At 41.1% G+C, this 24,483-nt stretch overlaps 1 protein-coding gene across 4 annotated transcripts in view; it reads right to left on the reverse strand.

Annotated features, from left to right (window-relative positions):
* Positions 1 to 24,483, reverse strand: part of SCUBE2 (signal peptide, CUB domain and EGF like domain containing 2) — a 77,240-nt gene that overhangs the window by 46,002 nt on the left and 6,755 nt on the right. For 3 of the 4 annotated variants that reach the window (XM_081282521.1, XM_081282524.1, XM_081282523.1), the window contains exons 3-8: positions 19,792 to 19,917; positions 14,159 to 14,293; positions 8,851 to 8,976; positions 5,840 to 5,956; positions 5,069 to 5,158; positions 620 to 736 (exon numbers count right to left, since the gene is read on the reverse strand). In XM_081282521.1, the coding sequence (XP_081138647.1) occupies positions 620 to 736; positions 5,069 to 5,158; positions 5,840 to 5,956; positions 8,851 to 8,976; positions 14,159 to 14,293; positions 19,792 to 19,917 (711 nt within the window). The remainder of the gene's footprint in view (positions 1 to 619; positions 737 to 5,068; positions 5,159 to 5,839; positions 5,957 to 8,850; positions 8,977 to 14,158; positions 14,294 to 19,791; positions 19,918 to 24,483) is intronic. The other variant, XM_081282522.1, reaches the window with a different exon arrangement.

The raw sequence follows: 24,483 nt of genomic DNA on the forward strand, positions 1-24,483 counted from the left end.
TTAAAGTTATAAGGGACTAGAGCATTTGTTTTGGCAAATTACACAATGATCAAATGGCCCCAACGTTTTTAAATGATTCCTGATACTCAATCTTATCTGTTCTCAGTTTCATCTCATATCTATTTTTTATCATGCTAAAGAACTAATCCTTTGTACTCTTGCCTGTGAAATACTAGCAAGTTAATGGAATCTGTCTTCATCAGTATAAGTTAATGGTACAGTTATTCATTAAGTTCTCTGGATAACAATCTTGACTGTTATTTACATAATAATCTTGAGGCTATTATTTATGATAGGTTGATATTATCTCCTGCCAATGAATGTTTCCTTGAACAGACTTTTTCTAAAAAGGCCACTGCCTGCAATGGATTATTTGATCCTTGTAGAGCTGACCTTCTCAACAGTTAGTATAATTAAGTTGATTTTAATTAAGCTTACTCAATTATAACCGTCCACTAGCCCAGAGAAGAAAAGCTCACATCAATATGAATCATAAGCAAATCTGGAGTCATTCGAAGGTCATGGAGGGAAAGCACTGGTTCTATTGCACACATCAGCAGTACGGGACCCTCTCCAGAAGAGGGTGTCCAGACCCTCCACCCCCATAGGTGAAGACTACCTTTACATGTCTTTCCATCCAACTGGAGAGTGAATCCCACTGGACAACTGCAGTGAACACCTGTTGAAGTATCCTTGCAGGTGCGATCACAGCCTCCATTGTTGACAGCACATGTTTCTGACAAGGAGGTAGAAAAGGCAGTTAGCTTCCCAAAGAAGTGCTGATATGGTTGTTAATGTTTGACAAAGCTTGTGAAAGCCAGAAAGCATGGTGGAATGGTTAGTCACACCTTAAGTCTCTGCCACATGCAGTTAAGATAGAGGGAAAGCGGGTGCAGCTTCCACCCATCTAAATGGGGTATATTTCTGGAGGAAGAGTGTCAGGATGACCAGAGTTAGGGTAAAAATGTCTCCTAACCTACAGAACCATTCCCCACTCCAAGTAGACTTAAAGTCACTAACAATTCCTGATGTCTGGGTACGGTGGCACATGCCTGTAATCCCAGCAGCTAGGAGGCTGAGGTAGGATTGCAAGTTTAAGGCCAGCTGGAGCAACTTGGAAAGAAAAAAAAAATTTTAAAAATAAAAGGAACTGGGGATTTAACTCACTGGTTTAAAACAACAACAACAACAACAACAACAAAAAGTCCCTGAGTTCAATACCCAGTACAAAAAAAAAAAAAAAAAAAAACGTTCCTGATGATCCATAACCAGCAAACTGCTAAGAATGATCACCTCTGGCAGGCGAGATGAGAGTGCAGTGCAAAGGGGAATGTTCTTTTCTGAATCCCAAATCTTCTTTTTTCAGTCTTAGTAATGCTTAGTAATGGACACAGCAAGAAAGGGTAAATAAGCACTGCCCACCCCAGCCATCCCATTTTTAAAACTAATGACTTAAATTGCCTGTCAAGTAAATGAAAAATAAGCCATATTAGTTATATTGTAACTATGCAGAGGAGGAACAATAAGCAAAGGGCCTGCTAGTTCTGCATTTCACAACAGTTATTCCAAGTAACAGGAAAGTGAGACTCGACATTCATTCCATTGTTGGCATCTAGACACATAGAACATCATTTTACTTCCATGACTACAGAATTTGAAACCCTGGGGAAACAAGCTGAGTTCTAATTAAAATGACATCTGTAATATATATGTTTTTCTCTATTTCCTCTCAAAAACCTCACTAAAATGGGAGTAAATCAATTTTTTATAGTATAAATCCTTAAGGACAGGAAAGGAAGAAGAGACAACAGATGAAAGATATCAAATATTTTGGAAGTGGCATGTCAATGGAGGAACAGTAACTGGCACAACAGAAAGCTAAATTCTAGGAATCTGCAGAAGGGCTAACTATAAGTAGCAAAGCTCACTTGCATAACAGAATCAAAGAATGGTCCAAATTGGAGGAATTGGAGGTGTCAAGTTACTTTAGAAGCAGAGGTGAAGATTGAGTTAAAATAGAAGGATAATTGAGAGTCTGTATAAGAGGCAGACAAACCCCCAGAGCTCCTTCTTAATTCTGAACAGTCATGTGACTACCTCTTTCCTAATCTGGCTACAGCAAGAGGAGTTTATGCTTTGGAGAAGCTGGACCAGAGAAGTGCCAGGAATAGCAGAGGAGAGGGAGGAAGGGTCGGATAAAAGTCTATTCCCTGAGAAGAGAGATCTTTAGCCCACAGCCTCCCATACCAGCTCCTAGAAGGCTGGCAGCTAAGTTTATATTCTCTAGGCAAGTGATGGAAGGAATCCTGTCTAGCTAAATTGACCTGCCTAAGTAAAAAGATTTATAAGTACTGGTATTCGAGGATCTTTAAATGAAACAGTTAAGTTACTTCTAATCACCTAAACATGAAGTCCATTGGCCAACAGAATATTCAATTGGCTTTTTTTAAAATATTTTTTTAGTAGTAGCTGGACACAATACCTTTATTTTATTTATTCATTTATTTTTTATGCGGCTAAGGATGGAACCCAGCAGCTCACATGTGCTAGGCGAGCACTCCACTGTGAGCCACAGCCCCGGCCCCTCCAATTGGCTTTTTAGATTCACAATTAAATGTGAAAAAATCAGTCAAGAATCACTAGACTGCTGGGCATAGTGGCATATACCTGTAATCCCAGTGACTTGGAAAGTTGAGGCAGGAGAATCTCAACTTCTAGGCCAGCCTGGGCAACTAAGCCACACTCTGTTTCAATTTTTTTAAAAAATTTTAAAAATGGTCTGGGGATATAGCTCAGTGGTAAAGTACCTATGGGTTCAACCCCCTAGGTTAAAAAACAAAAACAAACAAACAAAAAAACACCACATATTTTAGGAAAGCCTCTACATGTGAAATACATATACCAAGTCAAACAGGGAAAAAGAAATTTGGAGGAAAAAGAGAAGTTAAAATCTTCTCATTTCCTCAGAGAGATAAGAGAAGCATTCATGAAGTGAAAATAAGTTTCTACAACAAAAGACCAAATAAAATTCCTGAAAAATTAAAATATGAAGTCAGAAGTTTAAAAAAAAAAAAATATATATATATATATATATATATCTCCTGTAGAAAGATTAAAAGAAAAAAGTGAAAAAAATTTCTAGAAAGTAGGCAAAAAGTACAAAGAAGGAAAAAGAGAAGAAAAGTAAATGATCAATTTGGGAGTCAACCAGTAGGAGTTCCAGAGACAAAGAACAGAGAAAATAGAGTAAAGAAAATATGGAAGAAAATTTCTCAGAACCAAGGAACCTGAATGCCCATCTTGAAGAGGCCTACTAAGTACTCAGCATGTGGGAAAATTCACAGTTGAGGAATATACTGTGAAATTTCATTTGTTGTACTGACAAGGACAAGACTTGGGATCCTCCAAAACAGAGCAGCAGAGGGAATTCCTAGGCTGCTGGGAAAGGACTTGCTGAGAGAGGAGCTGTGGGCAGGAGCTGGGCCTCCTAGAGCAGGGAAGCCTTAGGCTAGGCTGGCCAGAGAAGGGAACCCAGTTGGGAAGCATCCTGCTATATTTGAACACACTGCAAAGGGTTTTAGAAAGCTGTGCAAGAGATTTGCCAAAGAATTGGAAGGAGGTATTTAGAAAATTAACCAAAGAAAATACAACCATATCTCATTGTGTGACTCAGGGTAAATCCTATGTAGCTATAGGTCATCACAATAACATAAACACGTAATATTGACTTAAATTGTGATAGAACACTATTAAGGGCATGGGTGAGAGGATAGATGTGCAAGTGTGCTGGAGGAGGGGAAGCAGAGAGGGCTAAAACCTAATCTTCCACAACGGGAAGTCAAAAGCTACACCTGAAACTGACACATCAAGAAATAGCAAAAAGTGGGCTGGGGTTGTGGCTCAGTGGGAGAGCACTGGCCTAGCAAGTGCGAGGCCCTGGGTTTGATCCTCAGCACCACATAAAAATAGATAAAATAAAGGTATTGTATCCAACTACAACAAAAAAAAAAGAAGAAGAAGAAGAAAAAGAAAAGAAAGAAAAAAATAGCAAAAAGTGCACACTTCATTTTTTCAGACCTTGGGTAAGGATGAGCAAAAAGAAAACACCAAGAGAATTGAGAATTATGGCCTCTGGGAAAAGGGCTGAGGAAATGAGAAGGTCTGAGATAAGGAAATGATATATTTCATTATAAGTTAAGTGATAATTAAGGTTTTATAGTATTAACGTATATTATTTTAATTTTAAGACAAATTTAAATTAATTTTTAAAGAGCAGAAAAGTTACCTGCTTGGTAACCAATGACTGTTCATTGTCATACCTATTATAATCCAGAAGCTGTCAAAAGATCAGTTTTGTTTAGATAGAGCCAAACTCCCCAGAATAATGTCAAAGGAACTGTCTGGTCCCCATCCCTACAGTCACCGCCTCGACTTCTCTTTCATCTCCAGCTTGACTGTCAGGCCTACTGGCAAACCATCCCACATCCCACAGCCAAGTGCCACTCTTCTCCATTCATCTCCCCTACCACTAACACTGGCTGAGTCAGAAATGGAAGACTCAGTGGACACAAAAACAGACAAATAACCATGCTAAGCTGGAGGCTGCCCAAAGCGCCTCTCTCATTATAGCAACTCAGAAGGCAGGGAACTGGCATCCCCTGGCCACCCACTAAGTCCCAGGCCCTGGACTCTGGGCCCTTTTGCATATTATTATCTTAACTGAGCTTCCTGATAAGCCTAAGAGGTAGATTCTATTACATCCATTTTAAAGAAAGACCTAGAGTCAGAGTCTCAGGGCAGTTTGCCAAGTATCACAGCTAGTTGGGGCAATGCTAGGACATTGACTTGATTATTCTGAAGGATTGGCCAGCACTCTTCCCACAGTCCCCTGGCCTTGGATGGTGGCTAAGCAACAGCAGTGGGAGAAGAACAGACACGCCCTGGCTTTGCACTCACCCTAGTCCTGCTGGTTGAGGGCACGTGGCCCCCAATCTCAGGCCTGATGCAGTGAGCTGGGGAGGAAAAGGGACAATGGCAGTGGCCAGGGGAGGGGAGAGAAGGTGCCTACCCATGAGCAGCCTCCGTTTCACACGCTTATCCCCATCTGCCACTGATGTGGCATTGTTCTCTGTCACCTCCAGGGCAGTGTCCTCTCGCTCTACAAGAGAAGCAAAAGACCACAGTTCTCAGGCTGAATGAGTCACATTATTCATTCCTTCAACAACTATTTCTGCTGAAATCCCAGACACAAGAACAATGTAAAATGTGTGACTCTGTTCACTCAATATAAATGTGCTATAATGAGGCTGTGAGAGAAACACTGTGTGTTAAATGGCCACAGATCCTTATAAATGTTAAATGTAGAAAAGGTTTTGGAAGTATATTGCACTGACCAAAGAGTCACTAGGGAATGCAAGCTTCAGCTCACTCCAGTAACCTTAGTTCAGAACAAAAAAGAACTTGAGCCTGGAAACCTCTAAAATAGAACTAGCCAAGGACAGACATCCCGCCAAAAATATGCATCCCTGGCTCCTGCTGACTGTAAAGCTTGCTGCATTATCACAAACAGCTAGCTCTAACTTTGTGTTGTCCTGGCCCTTTGGGATGTGTTTTCCAGGTAAAGGAGGAAGGGCTTTCCAAGGTCTCACAGGGAGAGAGGGGGACCTCCAGCCCAGAACTAGACCATTCCCACTGCACCATTGAAGCAGCAGTGCCTGTTTGGGGCCAGATGCACCAGAAATACCCTGCATCTAGCACTAAACTCCAATAAGGGTAAGGTGAAGGTTAGTGGTGGGTAAGCTGGGGCAGACTCTCACTCAGTGTGGGGACTACCACTCACCAAGGCAGCTCCTCCCATCTGTGTGCAACTTGTACTGTGGATGGCAGCTACACTCGGGCCCTTCAGCCGTGTCTTCGCAGGAGTGCTGACACCCACCATTTCCATGGTTACAGGTCACTGAGAGCAAAATGCATCAATACATAAAGCACTGAGGTTTCCACAACCAGGGTTGTTTGCTTTGGAGGAACTCTGATTTTTACTCTGCAAGTATTTGAGGGCCTAGTGCATGCCAGGCTCTGTGCATAAAAGAGAGAATTCCCATTCAGGCCTTGTCCATGGCTGCCTAAGCAGATAGTCATAGAACAAATCATAGAAATAAAAGCTGAAACATAAGTTTGAACAAAGTCATATGGGAGGGTGAACGGCAGAGTTGGGAGGAATTATACTAAGAGATTGTAGGCTATTGCTCTGCTCTAACTAATGAAATTTGCCTGTATGAGGCTTTGCGAAATGCCATAGCACTTCATATCTGGGAGTAAACTGACAGTATTTAATTTGTACATATATGTTAGGATTATTCTCAGACTCCATCTGGATTTGTTAAAATGGAAGATAATCAGAGGAGATGATGACTCTTTGCACATAGTTAATGCAGCATTAACCAATAATTATGAAGACTGTGTATGAACGCATTGATGACAGGCCAAAAAATAAATTTAAAATGTCAACTACCAAGCTATCTGCTCATCAAACTATTAACAGAGTCACCTCTGGCAAAGGAAATGGGAGAGGGAGATTACTTTAGAGTGTTTGAATTTTTACATTGGCCTTTGCAATTTTTCTAATTTAAAAGAACTAATTACATATTTGAGATGTGAGAAAGCAGCTGTTCTGTGATTATAGCTATGTGAAGATTGTTTATGCACATGAATGACAACCAAACAGGAATATGAAAAAATCAAAATAATTAGTTATATAGTAGGATTCTGGACCTTGCTTTTTTTTTTTAATTCTCCAAATGTTTTTGTTTGATTATTTGAATGTTAAAGAATATTGAATCTTTAAACAGTGACTATTTAAAAGCATTTAAAATTTTTAAAAACAAGTTAATAGGTACTCTACCTCTAGCAATTGGCCCCTGGAAAACTGAAATCCTGAGAGTCTCATTCCATGGGTGTGTCTTGGGGGGTCTGGGCCCTCCTTTGAAGCTTTGGAGGCAGAAGTGGTCTCTGCTCTGCCCCTGAAAGCCCTCAAAGACAGCCTCACTTTAGGAGGCTGTAAGAGCCTGTCAAAGCCTGTTATTTGAGGGTGATGGTGGCACCAGCCATGGTTTGGCAAGCTTTGAGGTAAACCCATCTCCTCATTTCTTAACCACTAAGGTCTCCTCACTGCAAATAATTATCCGTAGCGGTATTCTCTCTTCATAAATAGTGGTTAGGAATACCATTAATTGCCATTCATTTCCTGTTACCCATTGGGGTTTTGCTACCACATCCATTGTGCAGCAGCTGTGTCTGCATTTGTACACCACCATTCACTTATTCGTTAAACCAGTGCATATTGAATACATCCTGCAGTAGACACCAGAGAAGACTGAAAAGCAAAAAGGGAGATAAAGTCCTGGATTGGAATGGCTTATAACTGGGGAGACAGATATTTAAAAACACAATTCAAACCAAAATGTCACACACTATGAGAAAGAAACAAAGTGCTATGGGAACCAAAATACAAAATAGCTGCCACTAGGAAGGCTTCTGAGGCACTGAAGTAAGGAGATTAAGAGCACAGCCTTAGAGTCAGGAGGACCTAAGTTTGAAACTAATTTCCCACTTACTCACAAGGGGATCTTGTTACTTTATCTTCGCTACAGTTTTATCAACTAAAATTGGGAGTAATAATACTTAGGTCATAGAGTGATACTTATAAAAATTAATGGGGAGGCACACACCCGTAATCCCAGCTCCCAGGAGACTGAGGCAGGAGAATTATAAGTTTGAGGGCAGCCTGGTAACCTAGCAAGATTCTGTCTCAAAATAAAAAATAAAAAGGGCTGGGGATATAGTTCAGTGATAGAGCAAGCCAGGGTTATATCCCCAACACTGCCAAAATAATAATAATAATAATTGTTGTTGTTGTTGTTATTATTATTATTATTGATGTGGAATACCTTGAGAAAAGGCTTTACACATAATAAATGCTCCAAAAACTGTAGGTGTGTTCTTTGTCATTATTAGAAGTTAGGTGGGATGTTGAAGACTGAACCAAAGTTCACTACACTAGGATTGGAGGAGGGCTTGAAAAGGTTGACAGGCATCAAAGAAGATGAGGAACCTCCCAAAAGGCAATGAGTTTAGAGTCTAGGAAAAGGAGGCAGATGAGACTTATAAAGAAAGCAGGGATCAGGTAGCCAGGAGCTATAACTGCCAGATAAGAAAATTTTATTTTATACTGTGGAAAGAAGAAGAGCTGACCCCCCAAATTCACACTCTTTCTTTCTTTTCTTTTTTTTTCAGTTGTAGATGGACACAATATCTTTATTTTATTTATTTATTTTTATATGGTGCTGAGGATTGAACTCAGTACCTAACATGTGCTAGATAAGCGCTCTACCACTGAGCTATAACCCCAGCCCAACATTCACACGCTTTACTCCCTAATTTCATTTCCTTCTGAGTAGTTCTTTTTAAAATAGCATTCCCCAGTGACCTGGGATGCTGAAGCAGGAGGACTGCAAGTTCAAGGCAAGCCTCAGCAACTTAACAAGGCCCAGAGCCACTTAGCAAGACCTGTCTCAAAATAAAAAAATAAAAAGGGCTGGGGATGTAGCTCAGTATTAAGTGCTCCTAGGTTAAATCCCCAGTTCTAATTAATTAATTAGTTAGTTAATTAATTAAATAGCATTCCCCTTTCCTACAGAGACTACCCTCATGTAGTGAACCAAGCACTAGATAGAGGACAGCACTTGTGCCAACTGCCTTCCCCATGCCAGGAGATATTCATGCTGAGCTATGGAAGGCAGCCTCTGGGGGGTATGATGTCCCTCATACAGCTGAGTTCCAGACCATACTTACAAATGCAGTCTCTCTGGTTCTTGGCCAGCTCAAAACCAGGCCTACACTCGCAGGCAACACTGCCCTTCGGTGCCTCCTTGCAGATGTGACTACAGCCATGATCCTTATTCATGCAGCTCAGGCCCTCTGCAAAACAGCAGCATGCAGCAGGTGATCCAGTAGTGGTCAGGATCCTGAGGATTCTGCAGAGGAGCTCCAAGAGACTGGTGGAATGGGAGGGAGGAAGCTAGGCCATAAACCTGCCCTCCTGGGTCTCTATCTGCTCCACATTTTAAAAGAATATTTCAAAATAAGCTAGGTAAATTAACAGAAACACAATTTTTTTTAATCACCCAAGAGACATGATGTCTCAACTCTCCTAGAGGTGGGAGCCCTCCTCAATAACCTGGAATACTCTTCTGGGTGTGGTATCTGAGCCTGCTTACCCCAGGAGCTAGGACCCAAACTTTTATCTCTGCCATAACTTTATTCATTCATTGGTCCAGAACAGAAAGAGAAAAGGAGAATCTCTCTAAGCAAACTTGCAGATGGGGTGGTGAGATGGTAAAAGTCTCAACTTTTTCACATATTCTTGAAGATCTTTTTCAAAAAATGTCAACCCTCCTCTCCACGTCTACCACATCCACGGGTGTGGAGGTGAGGGTGACAACTACGTTTTGGCATCACCACACGGACACCTGCCAGGGACCTCTTTTATGCTGGTTCCTAGGCCTCTGCAGCTTCATACCATAAGCCTCTGACAGACAGCATCATACAATGGCACTATGACAAGAGAACACAGAAGGAGAGAGAGAGAGAGTCACATACATGTGGTTTCCTTTAGCTACTGTACAATTTTTTAGGTATACTACAAATTTCTATTAGAGCCAATCTTGTACTAATTATGGTAGGAATGGGGACAGGTGGCTATGTTCCTGGATGGCTTATTGTGCATCATTTAGATAGCATAGAAACAGCACAGTAAACACCTGTGTGGGTTACCAGATCCTGCCTCATCTTGAAACCAATTTATTGAGATCTTGCTATTTGCCATCACTTTGAAGGAACTTTTAGTACTGCATTAAAGATCTGTTCATATGCTGTTTCTTGGCCTCTATGCAGTAAAACTCTAAAATATATCTAAGTAGGGACTTGGTTCTCATTGGCTCTCTATTAACAAGACACTTCCTAATACTAGAAGTAGCACTGTTTAAACACAAGTACAACAGGTTTCATTCAACATCTCTAGGATCTAACACTATTTCTTATTGTGTCTCTAAAACCTTAGCCAATAGGCTCTAATGAAATCATGAGTCTCCTCCATCCACCAATGTGTCATAAGAATAGCTTTTTCAACAGGTACCATTCCTATTCCAAAAGACAGCACAGCTTTAAGACATCCCCTACTCTCTTGTGTCTCTCCTAGAACAACCTTGCTTTTTATCTGACATTTCTGAATGGTCTGCACCCTGGTACCCAATCTGTGCATGTTGCATGTTGCCAAGCAAGGACTGCTGTCAAGTAACACAGAGATTTTCTGGATGGGTGCATAGTTCTCTCTGCTCTGGCTGGTAATTTCTGAAGATGTCATTCACTCCCTAGTATCAAGATGGTACTGGAGGTGAAAGCTGTCTCCCAAAAGAAGCAGTGTCCTGTCCTCCTGAGAAGGACCAGTAAGCAGTTTGTATTTGGGTCAGTGAAGCACTTGAAATAACCACACCAGGAACACTGGAGGGTAAATGTAACAGTGCCCAAGAAAAGGTGGCAGAACACTTGAAGAGAATATTTCCTTCATCTTCGCTGCCTTTTTCACTTTGTTTACAGGTCTGTCAAGATGTTTGCAAAGTGATCTTTACTGTTTTTGAGCAGTTCATTTAGAAAAAATATTTCATAAGAATGACTAGGTGCCAGACACTATCCAGTACATAGAGAAGCTGCCCCCTGATATTCTATCATATCAAGCTAGATTGGCAGGTACCAAGAAGTAATGGAGGCTTAGACCATTTTTCAAGAGGCAACCCCCCAAGCCTTTCATAGTACCCTGACTCAAAACAAAATCACTGCTTGGGGAGGCAGATGGGTCTGTTAAAAATCAGGAGGCCCAAAGAGGTTCCCAGCTCTTCAGGAATATCTGAGACCCTTCATTCACCAGAAGGGAGACAGTTAAGAAACACCAGAAATTCCCTGTTTTGATGCTCCCCAGGCAATGAAGGATATTTCTAGGAACAGATAATAAAATAAGAGCACGTCTTGAGAATGAGGCAAAAAATATCACATAATACAGGACTGAGAAAGCAGCGCCTTCCTCACCCCAATGCTCCCCATTACCTGCACCATCTAAATGTTCTCAGAGCAGACAAAACCAAAGAGGAATGCTCATTTTGAGAGCCTGAGCGCCCATGAATAGGAACAATGGCAGGCAGGGGTGATGTGTGTCTCTCCAGCCTACCCCCATTACATGGGTGAAAACACACAGTCTCTTTATCAGAGCTTAGGGTCTCTAAGGATTAAAAAGAAAGATAAATAGCTTGAGCTTTCCCTCAGAATCAGCTGTTTTGATCCCCTATACTGAAGAGTACTTAGTAAACAGTTATTAAAAACAATAGCAGCACTGGAAAATACTAACCTGCTGGTGTTACCTCCTTTGACAGCCTTTAAAATACCAACTGTGGGTTTTTAAGTCTGTTTTAATACAATTTCTAAGAGCCCAGGGAGGAGGTCCTACAGGAATATTGTTCAGAGGTTATTCAGTTTAAAGAACTAAGACCCTAGGCTGGATGGGGTCACAAATTGCTGTGATCAGCTGGCTCCCACTGGTGTGTATTTACCAAGCTATCAGGTTGAAACGCAACAGAAAATTACAGAGAGCACTTCCAGACCACAACCCAAATTCTTGGATTTTGGTTTTAGTTCCAGACAAATATGATCATTTTAAATACTCTTCGGGGGATCTAAGAATGTCTGAATTGGCGGAAATTTAGAAAACAGCTTGCAGGAAGGAACTGCATTTGTATTTACTTCTGTTATGAGGATCCTCTGTCTCTACTCAATCTAGGGGCTTTCAAGGAGAGAAAGGTTGAGCCAGGGCCCGGGAAATACAAGTTAAGAGAGCATCTGAATCCCTACAAGCTGCCCTGAGTGGTGGGACTTATAGCGGGGTTTCCAGGAATGGCTTCACCACAGGTCCCTTCCTCCTGTCCCAACCACCAGAAGAAGAGCCAGCATGACTTCATGAAACAGCTCTGAACTACCAATGAGGGTGATGCTCTGAGGTTCGGATCACTCTCTGTCCCTGGCAACTTAATTCACCCCCACCTCCAATTCTACCTACTTTGGACAAGACTTCAGTGCACACCAGAGAACCTGGCAGGAAAATAAAACCCAACTACTACTCTATCAAGGGCCACACCTACCATAGGATAAGTAATTTGCATGGTTATAAAGTCAGGAGGAAGAGAAAAGTCTAGGTAGATAGGGAAATGGGCCCCTGGGTGACTTCCTGGGCAGCAAAGCACAAATAGCAGCTGCAGGATTTTTGCTGAGAAACTTGCAAAAAGGTTATTTTTAAATCAGGACATATGTGACTTGGAGTTCGTAACCTCTCCAAAGAAGGAAAAATGCCTGATCAATATTTTGATTGGACTAAAGGCTTCATGAATGCCTCATAAACACTGAATGCCTTACCCAGGATTGGGCAGGAGGCTGACTTCCTTAAACCTGTAGATCCATACAAACCCCTGGACAACTGGCATCCCTCTCTTGGGACCCCTCCCTCCTTGGAAGCTCTGATTTCTTTCTGTTACTGTAATAAATCCTGTCACCTTGCTCTCATCTTTGTGTCCGTGGATTTCATTCTTCAAATTCATGAGACCAAGAACCCACTTGACAGCCACACTCTGTGTTTACAATTAGAGTCAGCAAGTGTGACTCCCCCACCACAAACACTAGAATAGGCAGATTGGAGTGATCACAATCACCAAAGTCACTGGCCCCTGGTGATTTCTCTGAGGACTCTTCTTAGTATTCTCATTAGGCATAAAGTATGAGTTTACATCTTTGAAAAATGAGTCAAAATCATCTTTCACAAAGAAACCCTTGAAAAGTCACCAAAACTATGATAAACAATAAATCTTCAAATGTGTGATTAAACAGAACTTAAAATGACCTCACTCTTAAGTTATGAGAGTGAATTTGCAGAATATGCCAAAAGAAATTAATAGTTTAATATTTAGGGCACTTCCCTTAAAAAACAGGCAGATGTAACTGCAAGAGAAATACAGCCACCACAATATTGCTCTTTTAAAAGAGCAGTGAAGAATTAAAAGGATGACAGTTAGTTAAAAATAACTGATTGGCTACATGTCCTTAATGCTTCTCTCTCCCAACACTCCACCATCAGGAAAATAAATAAATAAATAAATAAATATTTTTTTTTTAAAAAAAAGGTATAAACTCAAATCAAAGAGAATGAATGAAAGTGAGGCCATCAGAAGAGATGAGTTTCCTGTACATTTATGGAGGAATAATAAATAGAGACCCCGGATAAAGAAACTGCAGCATAGAGAGCCCCAGTGTAGAAAGGGATCCTCTTGCCTCTCAAAATCCTAGAGGCTTGGAGTTAGAAATGCAAACCATTAAACAAAAAACAAAGAAAGAAAGAAATGCAAAACATGCTGGGCGTGTCCCATGCCTATAATCCCAGCTACTGGGGAGGCTGAGGCAGGAAGATTCAAGTTCAAGGCCAGCCTGGACAACTTAGTGAAGTAAAATTTAAAAAGAACTGGAAATATAGCTCAGTGGCAGTGTGCTTGCCAAGCATATATGAGGCCCTGGGTTTGATCCCAGTCAAAGAAAAAAAAAAAAAAAAAAGCAAAACACAGGGAAAAAAACTAGTTTAGGGCTGAAGCAGGGCAATTCATGGCCAGTCCCACAGAAAGGTACAGTCCCCTCTGAATCCACCCAGAACAAGGGGCAGGCTGGCACTGGTACTGTGGTTTTCAGCACACTTGTGAAAAACTTGGTAGATCATCCATCTTATTTCTCCAGAGACATCTAGTTCTGTTTGAAATACACTCTATTTAAAGATTAGAACTAGAGGAGATGAGGGTTTGTGAAGACCTTGGAGCTTCCGCAGTATCTGTACTGAGTTTTCTGGGTAAGGAAGGCGAAGGGAAAATAACTATCCATGGCTCCCCAGCTGCAGTCTGGACTTGCTCCCAAGCCTCCAGACTTTCAATATGCTGCACTTACCCTCAGAAGTCCTGTGTGCACATGGGGGCGAGGACCCTCCCCTGTGACCATTCCCCAACCCCCAACAGGGCAGAGGTACCTTCTAAACGGTGAATGCACGTGTGCTGATTGTCACTCAGGAAAAAGCCCTCCTTGCAGCGGCACTCGTAGCTCCCCATGACGTTGACACAGGTGTGCTGGCAGCCACCATTGTTCTCCAGGCACTCGTCCACATCTGGAGGGAGGGAGGGATTTGCCTTTGCTTTTGTGGCTGTTTCAAATACCCCACCCAGTCCAGCAGCTCAAGGACTCCTGCTAAGCAGAGATGAGGGCCTTTTTCCTTGTCCCTGCATCTCAGAAGCTCTCAGAATCAAAACTACAGGACTGCAGATGATTACCCAGCCTCATGTGTCTGGGACTCACTTAGCCAGGACCCTGGCTGATGAATAAATCAGTTCATTTATTCATCTCTGCTTAGATAATCAGTTCATTTACTGAACACCTTCACTTTCCAAAGCATGGTGCTAGATGAGTAAGATAAAATTTCTTCCTCTAGGAGCATGTCCTTCAGGAGAGGAAGAAAAACAAATAGACTCTGAGATAAGGCAAAAGGTGGTACAGAGGAAAGACAGGTCACATCTGATCGTGTGGGATCAGCACAGTTTTTAAGGAGAAACTGATAAAAAGAGGGCCTTAGAATTCCTTGCATTATAAATTAGGAGGAAAAGAGACTGCAGGCAGAAGAATGAATGTAAGTCCTGGCCCAGAGGCTGGGAAGCATGGAAGAACTCAGATACAGTGAGTCATTTGATTTGGCTGGAGCACAGGGAATGTGGAAGGAAGTCACAGGAGATACAGCTGGGAAGATAGATTGAGGTCACACTACAGGATTTTGAATACCAGGCAAAGGAAGGCAGTTGGGAACCACTGGCGGGGGTGGGTGCTTTGGGAAAAATAAGGCAGCAATTGAGGGTCAGATGCAGAGAAGGGAAAGAACTGATAGCTGGGAATCCACCTGCACACACACACTGGGCAGCCATGGCCAGTGCTGTCCTAACTGGGGACAGACAGCAAACTGGGCCTGACCATGGTTTGCTAGCAAGGCAGGTGTAGAAGATTGTGGGTGGATAAGGTGCCTACAGGGCTGGAAGACTTGCAGGCTGTGAGTGGGGCATTGTTAGAGGATGGGAAGTTGATGCTGGGTCCTTCTAGAACACAAACATAGGCAAGACCAGTGCTGGGGACTGAAATGGGGATGGTGACATAGTTGCCCCCTTCATCCCTAGACAGGGAGACGATGTGCCTGACATATGACATCAGGGCTAGATCCAGCAGATGGGGGAAACCTGAAGGGTAAATGGGAAGAGAATCCACGGCCATATGTACAGCCTTGGAAACCACTTACTTGCAGTTGCCAAAGTAGTGACTGTACACGAGAAAGCCAAGGGCAGGAATATGAAAGCAGAGAAACAGGCAGAAAGGAGACAGCAGCAGTCGAATTCTGGACAGCATCAAGGGCAGGAAGCAGGTAGAGGAGGGACAAGTAGCCTCAGAGGAAAGGCCAGGAATGCAGGGAGAAAGGAGGCCTCCCCAACCTGCTCCTGCATTCATACCCTAGATAGGCTTAGAAAGGCCTTTCTTCCCACTGTGGCCACAGCACCCTGTGCACCCCTCACTGAAACATTTACCCAGGTGCATCTTCAAGACCTTTTACCTATCCATCGCCACTAGACTGCAAACTCCTTGAGGACAAGATTTTTGTTTTAATTAACTCAGCCCTAGAACACAGCAGGTAGTCGTTAACTATCCATACAGGAGCATCACCAGAACCAAAGAAGAAAAAACTTCAAGAAGAGTCTCAGATGCCACAAAGACTCTTTGTGAAGAAGGCTGATTAGAAAGCAATTTAATCCTAGCTACTAGGGAGGCAGAATCCTGTGTCCAAAAAAAATGAAAAGAGCTGCAGAAAGAGCTCAATGGTAAAGTACCCCTGGGTTCAATCTCCAATACAGAGGGGGAAAGAAAACAGTTTATTTTCTTCAGTCTAATTCCTCATATGCCTATCACTAGCTCCTGGGCATATCTGTAACCAGAAAATTCACATTTAAATGTCTGTTATCTGGTTTCAAGCCTCAGATCTTACAGGCATCTGTCCTCCCACACTACAAAGCAGATGCCTGACTAAACTGATGGGACTTGAGCCATCCCCTAAAGCCTAACAAACTCACCCTTGTCTATGCCAAAGGGTGAAGGAAGCACATTCCAGAGGATGAGCCGAGCTGAGACACACCTGGCCTTGGTGTTCCACATGGAGGACTCAAAGTGAGCAGGAGAGCTGTTTCCCTCAGCACCACATCCAGGATTAAATGTGCCCACCTCACATTTAACCCACTGTTTTTTCTCCAGAGCAATCAGAACTGTGTCATTGAGTGTCACACCATGATTAGATGAACACAACAGTGTGTTTTCACATGCACAAATAAATATCATCAGGCCTGTGAGCTTCTCTAGACTACAGGACAGGGGTTCTAAGCCTTGCCCGCATGTTAGCACCCAGATTGCTGTACTCCTCTTCCAGAGACACACATAGAACTGGGTTTGGGTGAAGCCAAGGCAATAGCAATGGTTAAAGGTGATTTTTCAAGTGAGGTGAAGACTGAGAACTGCTGCTATGAAGCCAAACGGCTACGATGAGCTCCCAGGCACTCTATCAACTCAGAACTCAGGCAGGGTGGGCTGCATTCATTTCTCAGGCTTATGGGCATTCAGGATCTCAGAACACCCTGGGTTTGGTGCCAGTACTCTATACTCTGGCTAATACATTTGTGGCTAATGTATGGCTAGGGGGCTGATGAGAAGGAAGGGGTCATCAAAGGAACCTGCCATTCCCAAAGAGTTTGGGTCCTGACCTTCTTTTCCTGCCACAAACTGCACTGACCCTTTCTGGTCTGAGTGGCAGTCACTATGTATACTGGTCCCACTCTTCCAAATGGACTTCATCTTCTCATGCCTTCCTTTTAAAGAATCCTTAGCCCCTGCAGATATGCTTAGTGGATGTTCAGGGTCTCTCTGTAAGGCAGATGTTTGTCACCAAGTTCACAAAAGAGACCCGAGGAGGAGAAATGGAAATACCCTGATGAAATACCCTACTATGTTACTGGCCAAGGCAAAGCAAGAATCCAGGCCTCAGGATTTCTGAGCAGGCCTGTACTTAGAACCATCCCACCTGCCCTGGCCCAGGTCCTGAAGCCTTGGATGGGTCAGCTTTTTGCTCTTAGGAAGCTCACATTTTCCCAAAGGCTGTGGATCAGAGCATAACCATAATGACTGGGTCTGCCATCAGATATAAATCCTCAGAATGCCACTGTTGGCAAATCAAAGGGAAATCTCCCCGCTGAAAATGGAAAACAAAGCAAACAAAAAACCCATACTGTAAGCCTCCCAACAGAAAAAGAACTTCCCTTTTCAGAGTTTTTAATTCATTGCAATTCATTCCTGTCTCAGGACTGTCTCTTTAATGTGTCTTTTTTGACACTGACTGCCTAGAAAGTTTGCAGAGAGGTGGTTGCTTCCCTGGTCTTCAATCAAATCTTACTGACACTTCAGGCTTTCAAGGCTGTGTACCCAAAGCCTGGCCTCTCCCATAGGGCACAGATAGCAAAGGACAGAATCTAAGTGAGAATGGAGCTACAGAAGATACTGAAATGGGATAAAGGTCACATCTGGGTTGCATCCCAAATGGAAATACTCTCCACTCCACTCCAGAACTCCACCACTCAAAACACAACTTCTGCCTAAGGCCTTTTTTTCTTTCTTTCTTTCTTTCTTTCTTTCCTTTTCTTTTCTTTTTTCTTTATTTATTTTTTTGATACTGAAGAATGAACCAGAGGCACTTAACCACTGAGCTATATCCTCAGCCCTTTTTTATATTTTATTTAGAAATAGGGTCTCTCTGAGTTGCTTAGGGTCTCACTATATTGCCGAGGCTGGCTTTGAACTCATGATCCTCCCACTTCAGCTTCCCAAGGTGCTGGAATTACAGGCATGGGCCACTACACCCAGCTTTCCTAGGCCCTTTAATGCTGATCTCAAAGCATTTGATCAAGTGACCATTCCCTACAAACCACTAAGGGACATCTAAATAGCTGTTCCCAGAGTCAGAGCCTGGCTCAAGTTACTTCTTGGTTGGCTTTATAGAAATAAGCAAGTCAAACACATGAAGGGTCATCAGTGTCAAAGGACCCTGATGCCATTTATCTCCCGTAATGACCTCCTGTACAGTTGGTAATGCCAGCCTTAAAAAGCAAACCACAGAGTTAGGTTTGTGGCTCAGTGATGGAGCGCTCGCCTCAAACGTGCAAGACCCTGGGTTCAATCCTCAGCACCACATAAAAATAAATAAATAAATAAAGGTATCATGTCCAACTACAACTAAAAAAAATAAATTAAAAAAAAAACAGGGGGGATAGTAGGGGATAGGAAAGGTAGCAGAATACAACAATTACTAATAGGGCATTATGTAAAATTGTGGATGTGTAACCGACGTGATTCTGCAATCTGCATTTGGGGTAAAATTGGGGGTTCATAACCCACTTCAATCTAATGTATGAAATATGATATGTCAAGAGCTTTGTAATGTTGTGAACAACCAATAAAAAAGAATAAAATAAAAATTAAAAAAAACACAGCTGGGCGTGGTGGTACATGCCTGTAATCCCAGAGGCTCTGGAGCCTGAGGTAGGAGTATCTCGAGTTCAAAGCAGCAAAAGTGAGACACTAAGCAACTCAGGGAGACCCTGTCTCTAAATAAAATACAAAATTGGGCTGGGGATGTGACTCAGTGGTCAAGTGCCCCTGAGTCAATCCCTGGTACCCCCCACCCCGCAAAAAGCAAAGTACAAACACCTACCTGGCAGGTGTGCTGAGTCCTCAAAGACTTCCCAGCACTCAGCCCCATCCAACTGCTCACTATTTCTAAGTTCCATTTTATTTCTGGTATAGGAATTGATGTAAACAACACTCTGCAGTCTCTAATTCAAGGACTGAAACTCCAACAGATGTTTCTGTTTTGTGGACTACTAAGAGGATGTTCCTGGAAAGTTTCTGTTTGATTTTTCTTTCTCTTTCAAAAAAAAAAGAAGGGGGTCTATCTGGCTGTGACCCAAGCCAACATTAAAGTCTTCAGGGCTAATTCAGAATAATGACACTTAAAACATTAAAGAAATGGCTATAAGTCAGGATCTTTTCAACACAAAATCAAAGATCTTAAAGGTGACAAATCAATGACAGATAATCAGTAAATAATAATGACAATGTCTACCTATCTCCTTGGACTGATGGGTCTATGTTATAGATAAATCATGTACCTGATTTTCTCTTAGGGAGTCTGAATTTTTTTTAGTGGGGGCAGAGTGCAGGGGACAGTACTGGGGATTGAACCCAGGGAAGCTGTACCACTGAACACCATCCCCAGACCTTTTTATTTTTTATTTTGAGACAGGGTCTCACTAAATTACTCAGGCTGTCTCTAACTCACAGACCTTCTGCCTCAGCCTCCTTAGTAGCTAGCTGGGGTTACAGGTGTTCCACATAATGCCCGGCGGGGAGTCTCATTTCCATGGGTCAGGAAAACACAAATCTCTGAAGCCATTTTTGTCTTAATAACTAGGTTTTCACCAAAGGAAATAAAGGGGTGGGGAGATGAGAACTGCCGTTTCTAAAGGTTCTCCTTACCGAGACAATTATGACCATCATGAGCCAACATGAAGCCATCAAAACAAGTGCAGCGATAATTGCCTGGAATATTCAAACAGTCATGGACACAGCCTCCATTGAATTCATCTTCACATTCATCAATGTCTAAGGAATAAAACAGAAGTAAATCAAACAGGTGCTATGTCTTTGACCTATGACTTGTAGCTAGCCATTCCACATCTCAGAATTCACCCAACAGCAGAAAAATAAAAAATACACCAAATTATTCATGGAAGCATTGTTTGAAATTACAAAATACTGAAAACAACCTAAAAGTCCATATACAGGAGACAGGTTTATTGAATATGGTAAATCTACTTGATGGTAGTATTATACAACTATAAAAAAGTAAAGATGTTTTCCATGAACTGACTTGAAGTAATTTTTAGAATACACTATTTAGTGGAAAAAAATCAAAATGCAAAAAAGTATATGTAGCATGTTTTCATGTAAGAAATAAGACAATAAAAAAATCACACACACACACAATTTGAGCACACTTTTATAGAACTTGACAAGCTTGTCCTAAAATTTATATGAAAATACAAAAGTTTCAGAAGAGTCAAAACAATTTTGAAAGATGAGAACACATTTGGGGAAATTTAACTTACTACAAAGCTATACTTAACCAAGACAGTGTGTATAGGCATAAAGAGACATATGGATCAATGGAACAGAACTGAGAATTCAGAAATAAACCTTTGATTTATGGTCACTTGATTTTAGACAAAAGTGTTAAGGCATTCATTGGGAGAAATCATAGTCTTTTCATTAAATGGTGATGAATAATGGAAAATACACATGCAAAAAATATTTTAACCATTACCTCCTACTATATACAAAAAGCAACTTAAAATGGATCATAGACCTAAATGTAAGAATTATAAAGTTTTTAAGAGAAAAGTTTTTGAGAATTTACCCTCGTAAAGATTTCTTTCATACAACACCAAACTCATAATGCATAAATTTAATGGACTTCATCAAAATTTACAACTTTTATACTTCAAAAGACATTAAGAAAATAAAGATGTGGCATATGCCTATAATCCCAGCATCTTGGGAGGTTGAGGCAGGAGGATCACAAGTTCAAAGCCAGCCTCAGCAATTTAGCAAGACCCTGTCTTAAAAACAAAATAAAGACAATCCTGGCCTGATGGTACCCACCTGTAATGCAAGCTGAGCCTGAGGCAAGAAAATTTCAAGTTCAAGGCCAGCCTGGGCAACTTAGTGACCCTATCTCAAAATAAAAAAATAAATAAATAGGGCTAGGGTTGTGGCTCAGAGGTAAAGCACTCCTCTCGCACACGCTGGATCCTGGGTTCAATCCTTAGCACCACGTAAAAAATAAATGAGTGAAATAAAGGTATTGTGTCCAACTGTAAAATAAAAAATAAAAATAAATAAATAATAAAAGTTGGGTTTCTAGCTCAGTGGTAAAGTGCCCCTGGGTTCAATCCCCAGTAAGTAGGGTGAGTGGGCAAGGGTGAATATGAAGATAAACCACAGAGTCAGAGAAAGTAATTGCAAGTCATATGCTTTACCAAGGACTTAAAAATAATGAGACAACTGAATTTTAAAGGGCAAGAGATTTAAAAACACATTTCAGGGGCTGGAGTTGTAGCTCAATGGTAGAGTGCTTGCTTAGCATGTGTGAGGCACTAGGTTTTATTCTCAGAACCACATAAAAATAAATAAATAAAATAAAAGTCCACTGACCAAAAAAAAAAAAAAAAAAGAAAGAAATGGTAAAAAAAGAAAAAAGAAAGATAAAGACATTTGATCAAAAATGGTATGCCAATGGCTAATAAGCACATGAAAAAAATGCTCATACTATTAATGACTAGAGAAATGCAAATTAAGACTACCATTTCACACTCACTTGAATAATAACAATGACAGACAATAACAAATGTTGACAAAGATGTGGAAAAATGGGGATCCTTTTGCCATACATTGCTGATGAGAACATAAAATAGCACAACCACTTTGGAAAACAGTTTAGTAGTTTCTTTTCCTTTTTTTAAGTGTATGGTTCAGTATTATTAAATCATTCATAATGTTGTGCAATCATCACCTCAATTCATCTCCATTACATCTTTTCATCTTGTAAAATTAAAATTTTTTACCCATTAAACAATTAACTCCTAATCTCCACCCCAGCCTCTGGCAATCACCATCTACTTTCAGTCTCTTTGATTTGGACTATTCTAAGTATCTCAGATACATAGATTCAAACTATTTGTCTCTTGATAACTGACTTATTTCAGTTAGTATAATGTTCTCAAAGTTTACCCCAATTAAGTATGTGACAAGATTTTATTTTTTTGATACCAATAACTGAACCTAGGCCCTGCTCTACCACAGGGCTACATCCTCAGTTTTTTTATTTTGAGAAAGAATCTCACTAAATTGCTCAGAAGCTCACTAAATTGGTGAGGCTGGCCTTGAACTTGTAAGGACAAGGGATTACAGGCACATTGTGAGGTTGCTGGGATTGCAGCCCCTAGTTTATGTTTCCTTCTTTTGTAAGGATGAACAATAGTTCTATTATATGTATGCAGCACATTTTGCTTATCCATTCATCCAATGTCAGGTGAACATTTTGATTGTTTATACCTTTTGGCTATTGTAAATGATGCTATGAACACAGATGTATAAAAATCTCTTCAAAATTCTCCTATCAGCTAAGCATGGTAGCACTAACCTATAATCCCAGCAATTTGGAGGGGTGAGGCAAGAGGATTGCAAGTTTAAGGCCAGTCTCAGCAATTTAGGGAGAACCTGTCTCAAAAACAAAATAAAAAGCTGAGTGCGGTGGCACACACCTGTAATCCCAGCAGCTCAGGAGGCTGAGGCAGGAGGATCAAGAGTTCAAAGTCAGCCTTTTTTGCTGAGGCTTCAGCAAAAGAGAGACATTAAGCAACTCAGTGAGACCTTGTCTCTAAATAAAATACAAAACAGTGCTGGGGATGTGGTTCAGTGGTTGAGTGCCCCTGAGTTTAATACCCGGTACCAAAAGAATAAATAAATAAATAAAATTAAAATCGAGGTATAGGTGGTACATACCATTGATCTCAGCAACTTGGAAGGTTGAAGCAGGAAGATCCCAAGTTCAAGGTCACCCTTAATGACTTAGCAAGGCCCTAAGCAACTTAGCAAGACCCTGTCTCAAAATTAAAAATAAAAAGATCTGGGAATGTAGCTCAGTGATAAAGTGCCACTGAGTTAAATCCCCAGTACCAAAAAATTAAAAATAAAATAAAAAGACCTGATGGTGTCAGGCATAGTGGTGCATGCCTGTAATCCCAGTGGCTACGGAGGCTGAGGCAGGAGGATCACCAGTTCAAAGCCAGCTACAGGAAAAGTAAGGCACTAAGCAACTCAGTGAGACCCTGTCTCTAAATAAAATACAAAATAGGGCTAGGGATGTGGCTCAGTGGTCAAGTACCCCTGAGTTCAACTCCTGGTACCACCCCCCATAAAGAAAAGAGCTGATGGTATAACTTAGAAATAGAGCACCCCTGAGTTCAATCTTCAGTACTACCAAAAACAAAAAAGGCAAATGATGATGTTATGGTTGGTAAGTTATACATCAGTAAAGTTGCTAAAAAAAAAAAACCACCACAAATTTATCTGTTTACTTGTCCAAAAGAAATAAAGAAAGCACAAACCAGAAACTACAGAGACTGGTGACCTACAAGGAATGAGGAAAGGAGTGGAAAGATGGAGAGAGAGGAACAGGGTAACAGAAATGAGGAGGGAGCCACACTTCTCTGAGGTACATTTTTGAATAGCTTTGATTCTTAGAACCATAATGATGATTTTTATACATAGATGTATACACACATATATACAACCAACCAGGAGATGGGGTGAGAGGTAGGGTGATAAAAACAAAACACAAAAAGGAACAAATGAACCTAATGTATTATAAATTAATAACATAAACACACTGAAAGGAATAGGAAAGAAAAGTACCACACTGAAAGGAATAGGAATAGAAAAGAAATGGATGTCTAATTGGATGTTTTAGAGCTAAAATAAAAAATAGTTGTATGCTATATTCTAGTTAGTAAATCTGGTTTACTCACAGGGTTATGGCTCAGTAACTCTATAAATACTTGTGTCTATATTAGGATTAAACAAAGAGGTAAACACATTGCAGATAATGAGAGCCAGACTTCTCACTGTTGGAGAAAGAAGTTATAAATAAACAAAGAGCAGCTGGATGCAGTGGCACATGCCTGTAATCCCCACAGCTCAGGAGGCAGAGGCACAAGGATCGGGAGTTCAAAACCAGCCTCAACAAAAGTGAGGCACTAAGCAACTCAATGAGGCGCTGTCTCTAAATAAAATACAAAATAGGCTGGGGATGTGGCTCAGTGGTTAGGTGCCCCTGAGTTCAATCCCTGGTACCAAAATAATAATAATAATAATAATAATAATAATAATAATAATAATAATAATAATTAAAGAGGAATACTGAATTTTTGATATTGATATGGAATCCAAAGTGTCAGTGTACCATTTTCCAATTAAAGGGGTCAGACTGCATTAGAGAAGTGGATGATTCCAGGGTTGAAGATAAGAAAAAATAAGATTTAACCCAAGCATCTTAAAATACCAGAAAATCAGGAATTTCTCAAAAAACAGATGTCAGAATGACACAGG

Source organism: Spermophilus citellus, assembly GCF_964194105.1.
Source record: "Spermophilus citellus genome assembly, chromosome: 2".
NCBI classification, from domain to species: domain Eukaryota; kingdom Metazoa; phylum Chordata; class Mammalia; order Rodentia; family Sciuridae; genus Spermophilus; species Spermophilus citellus.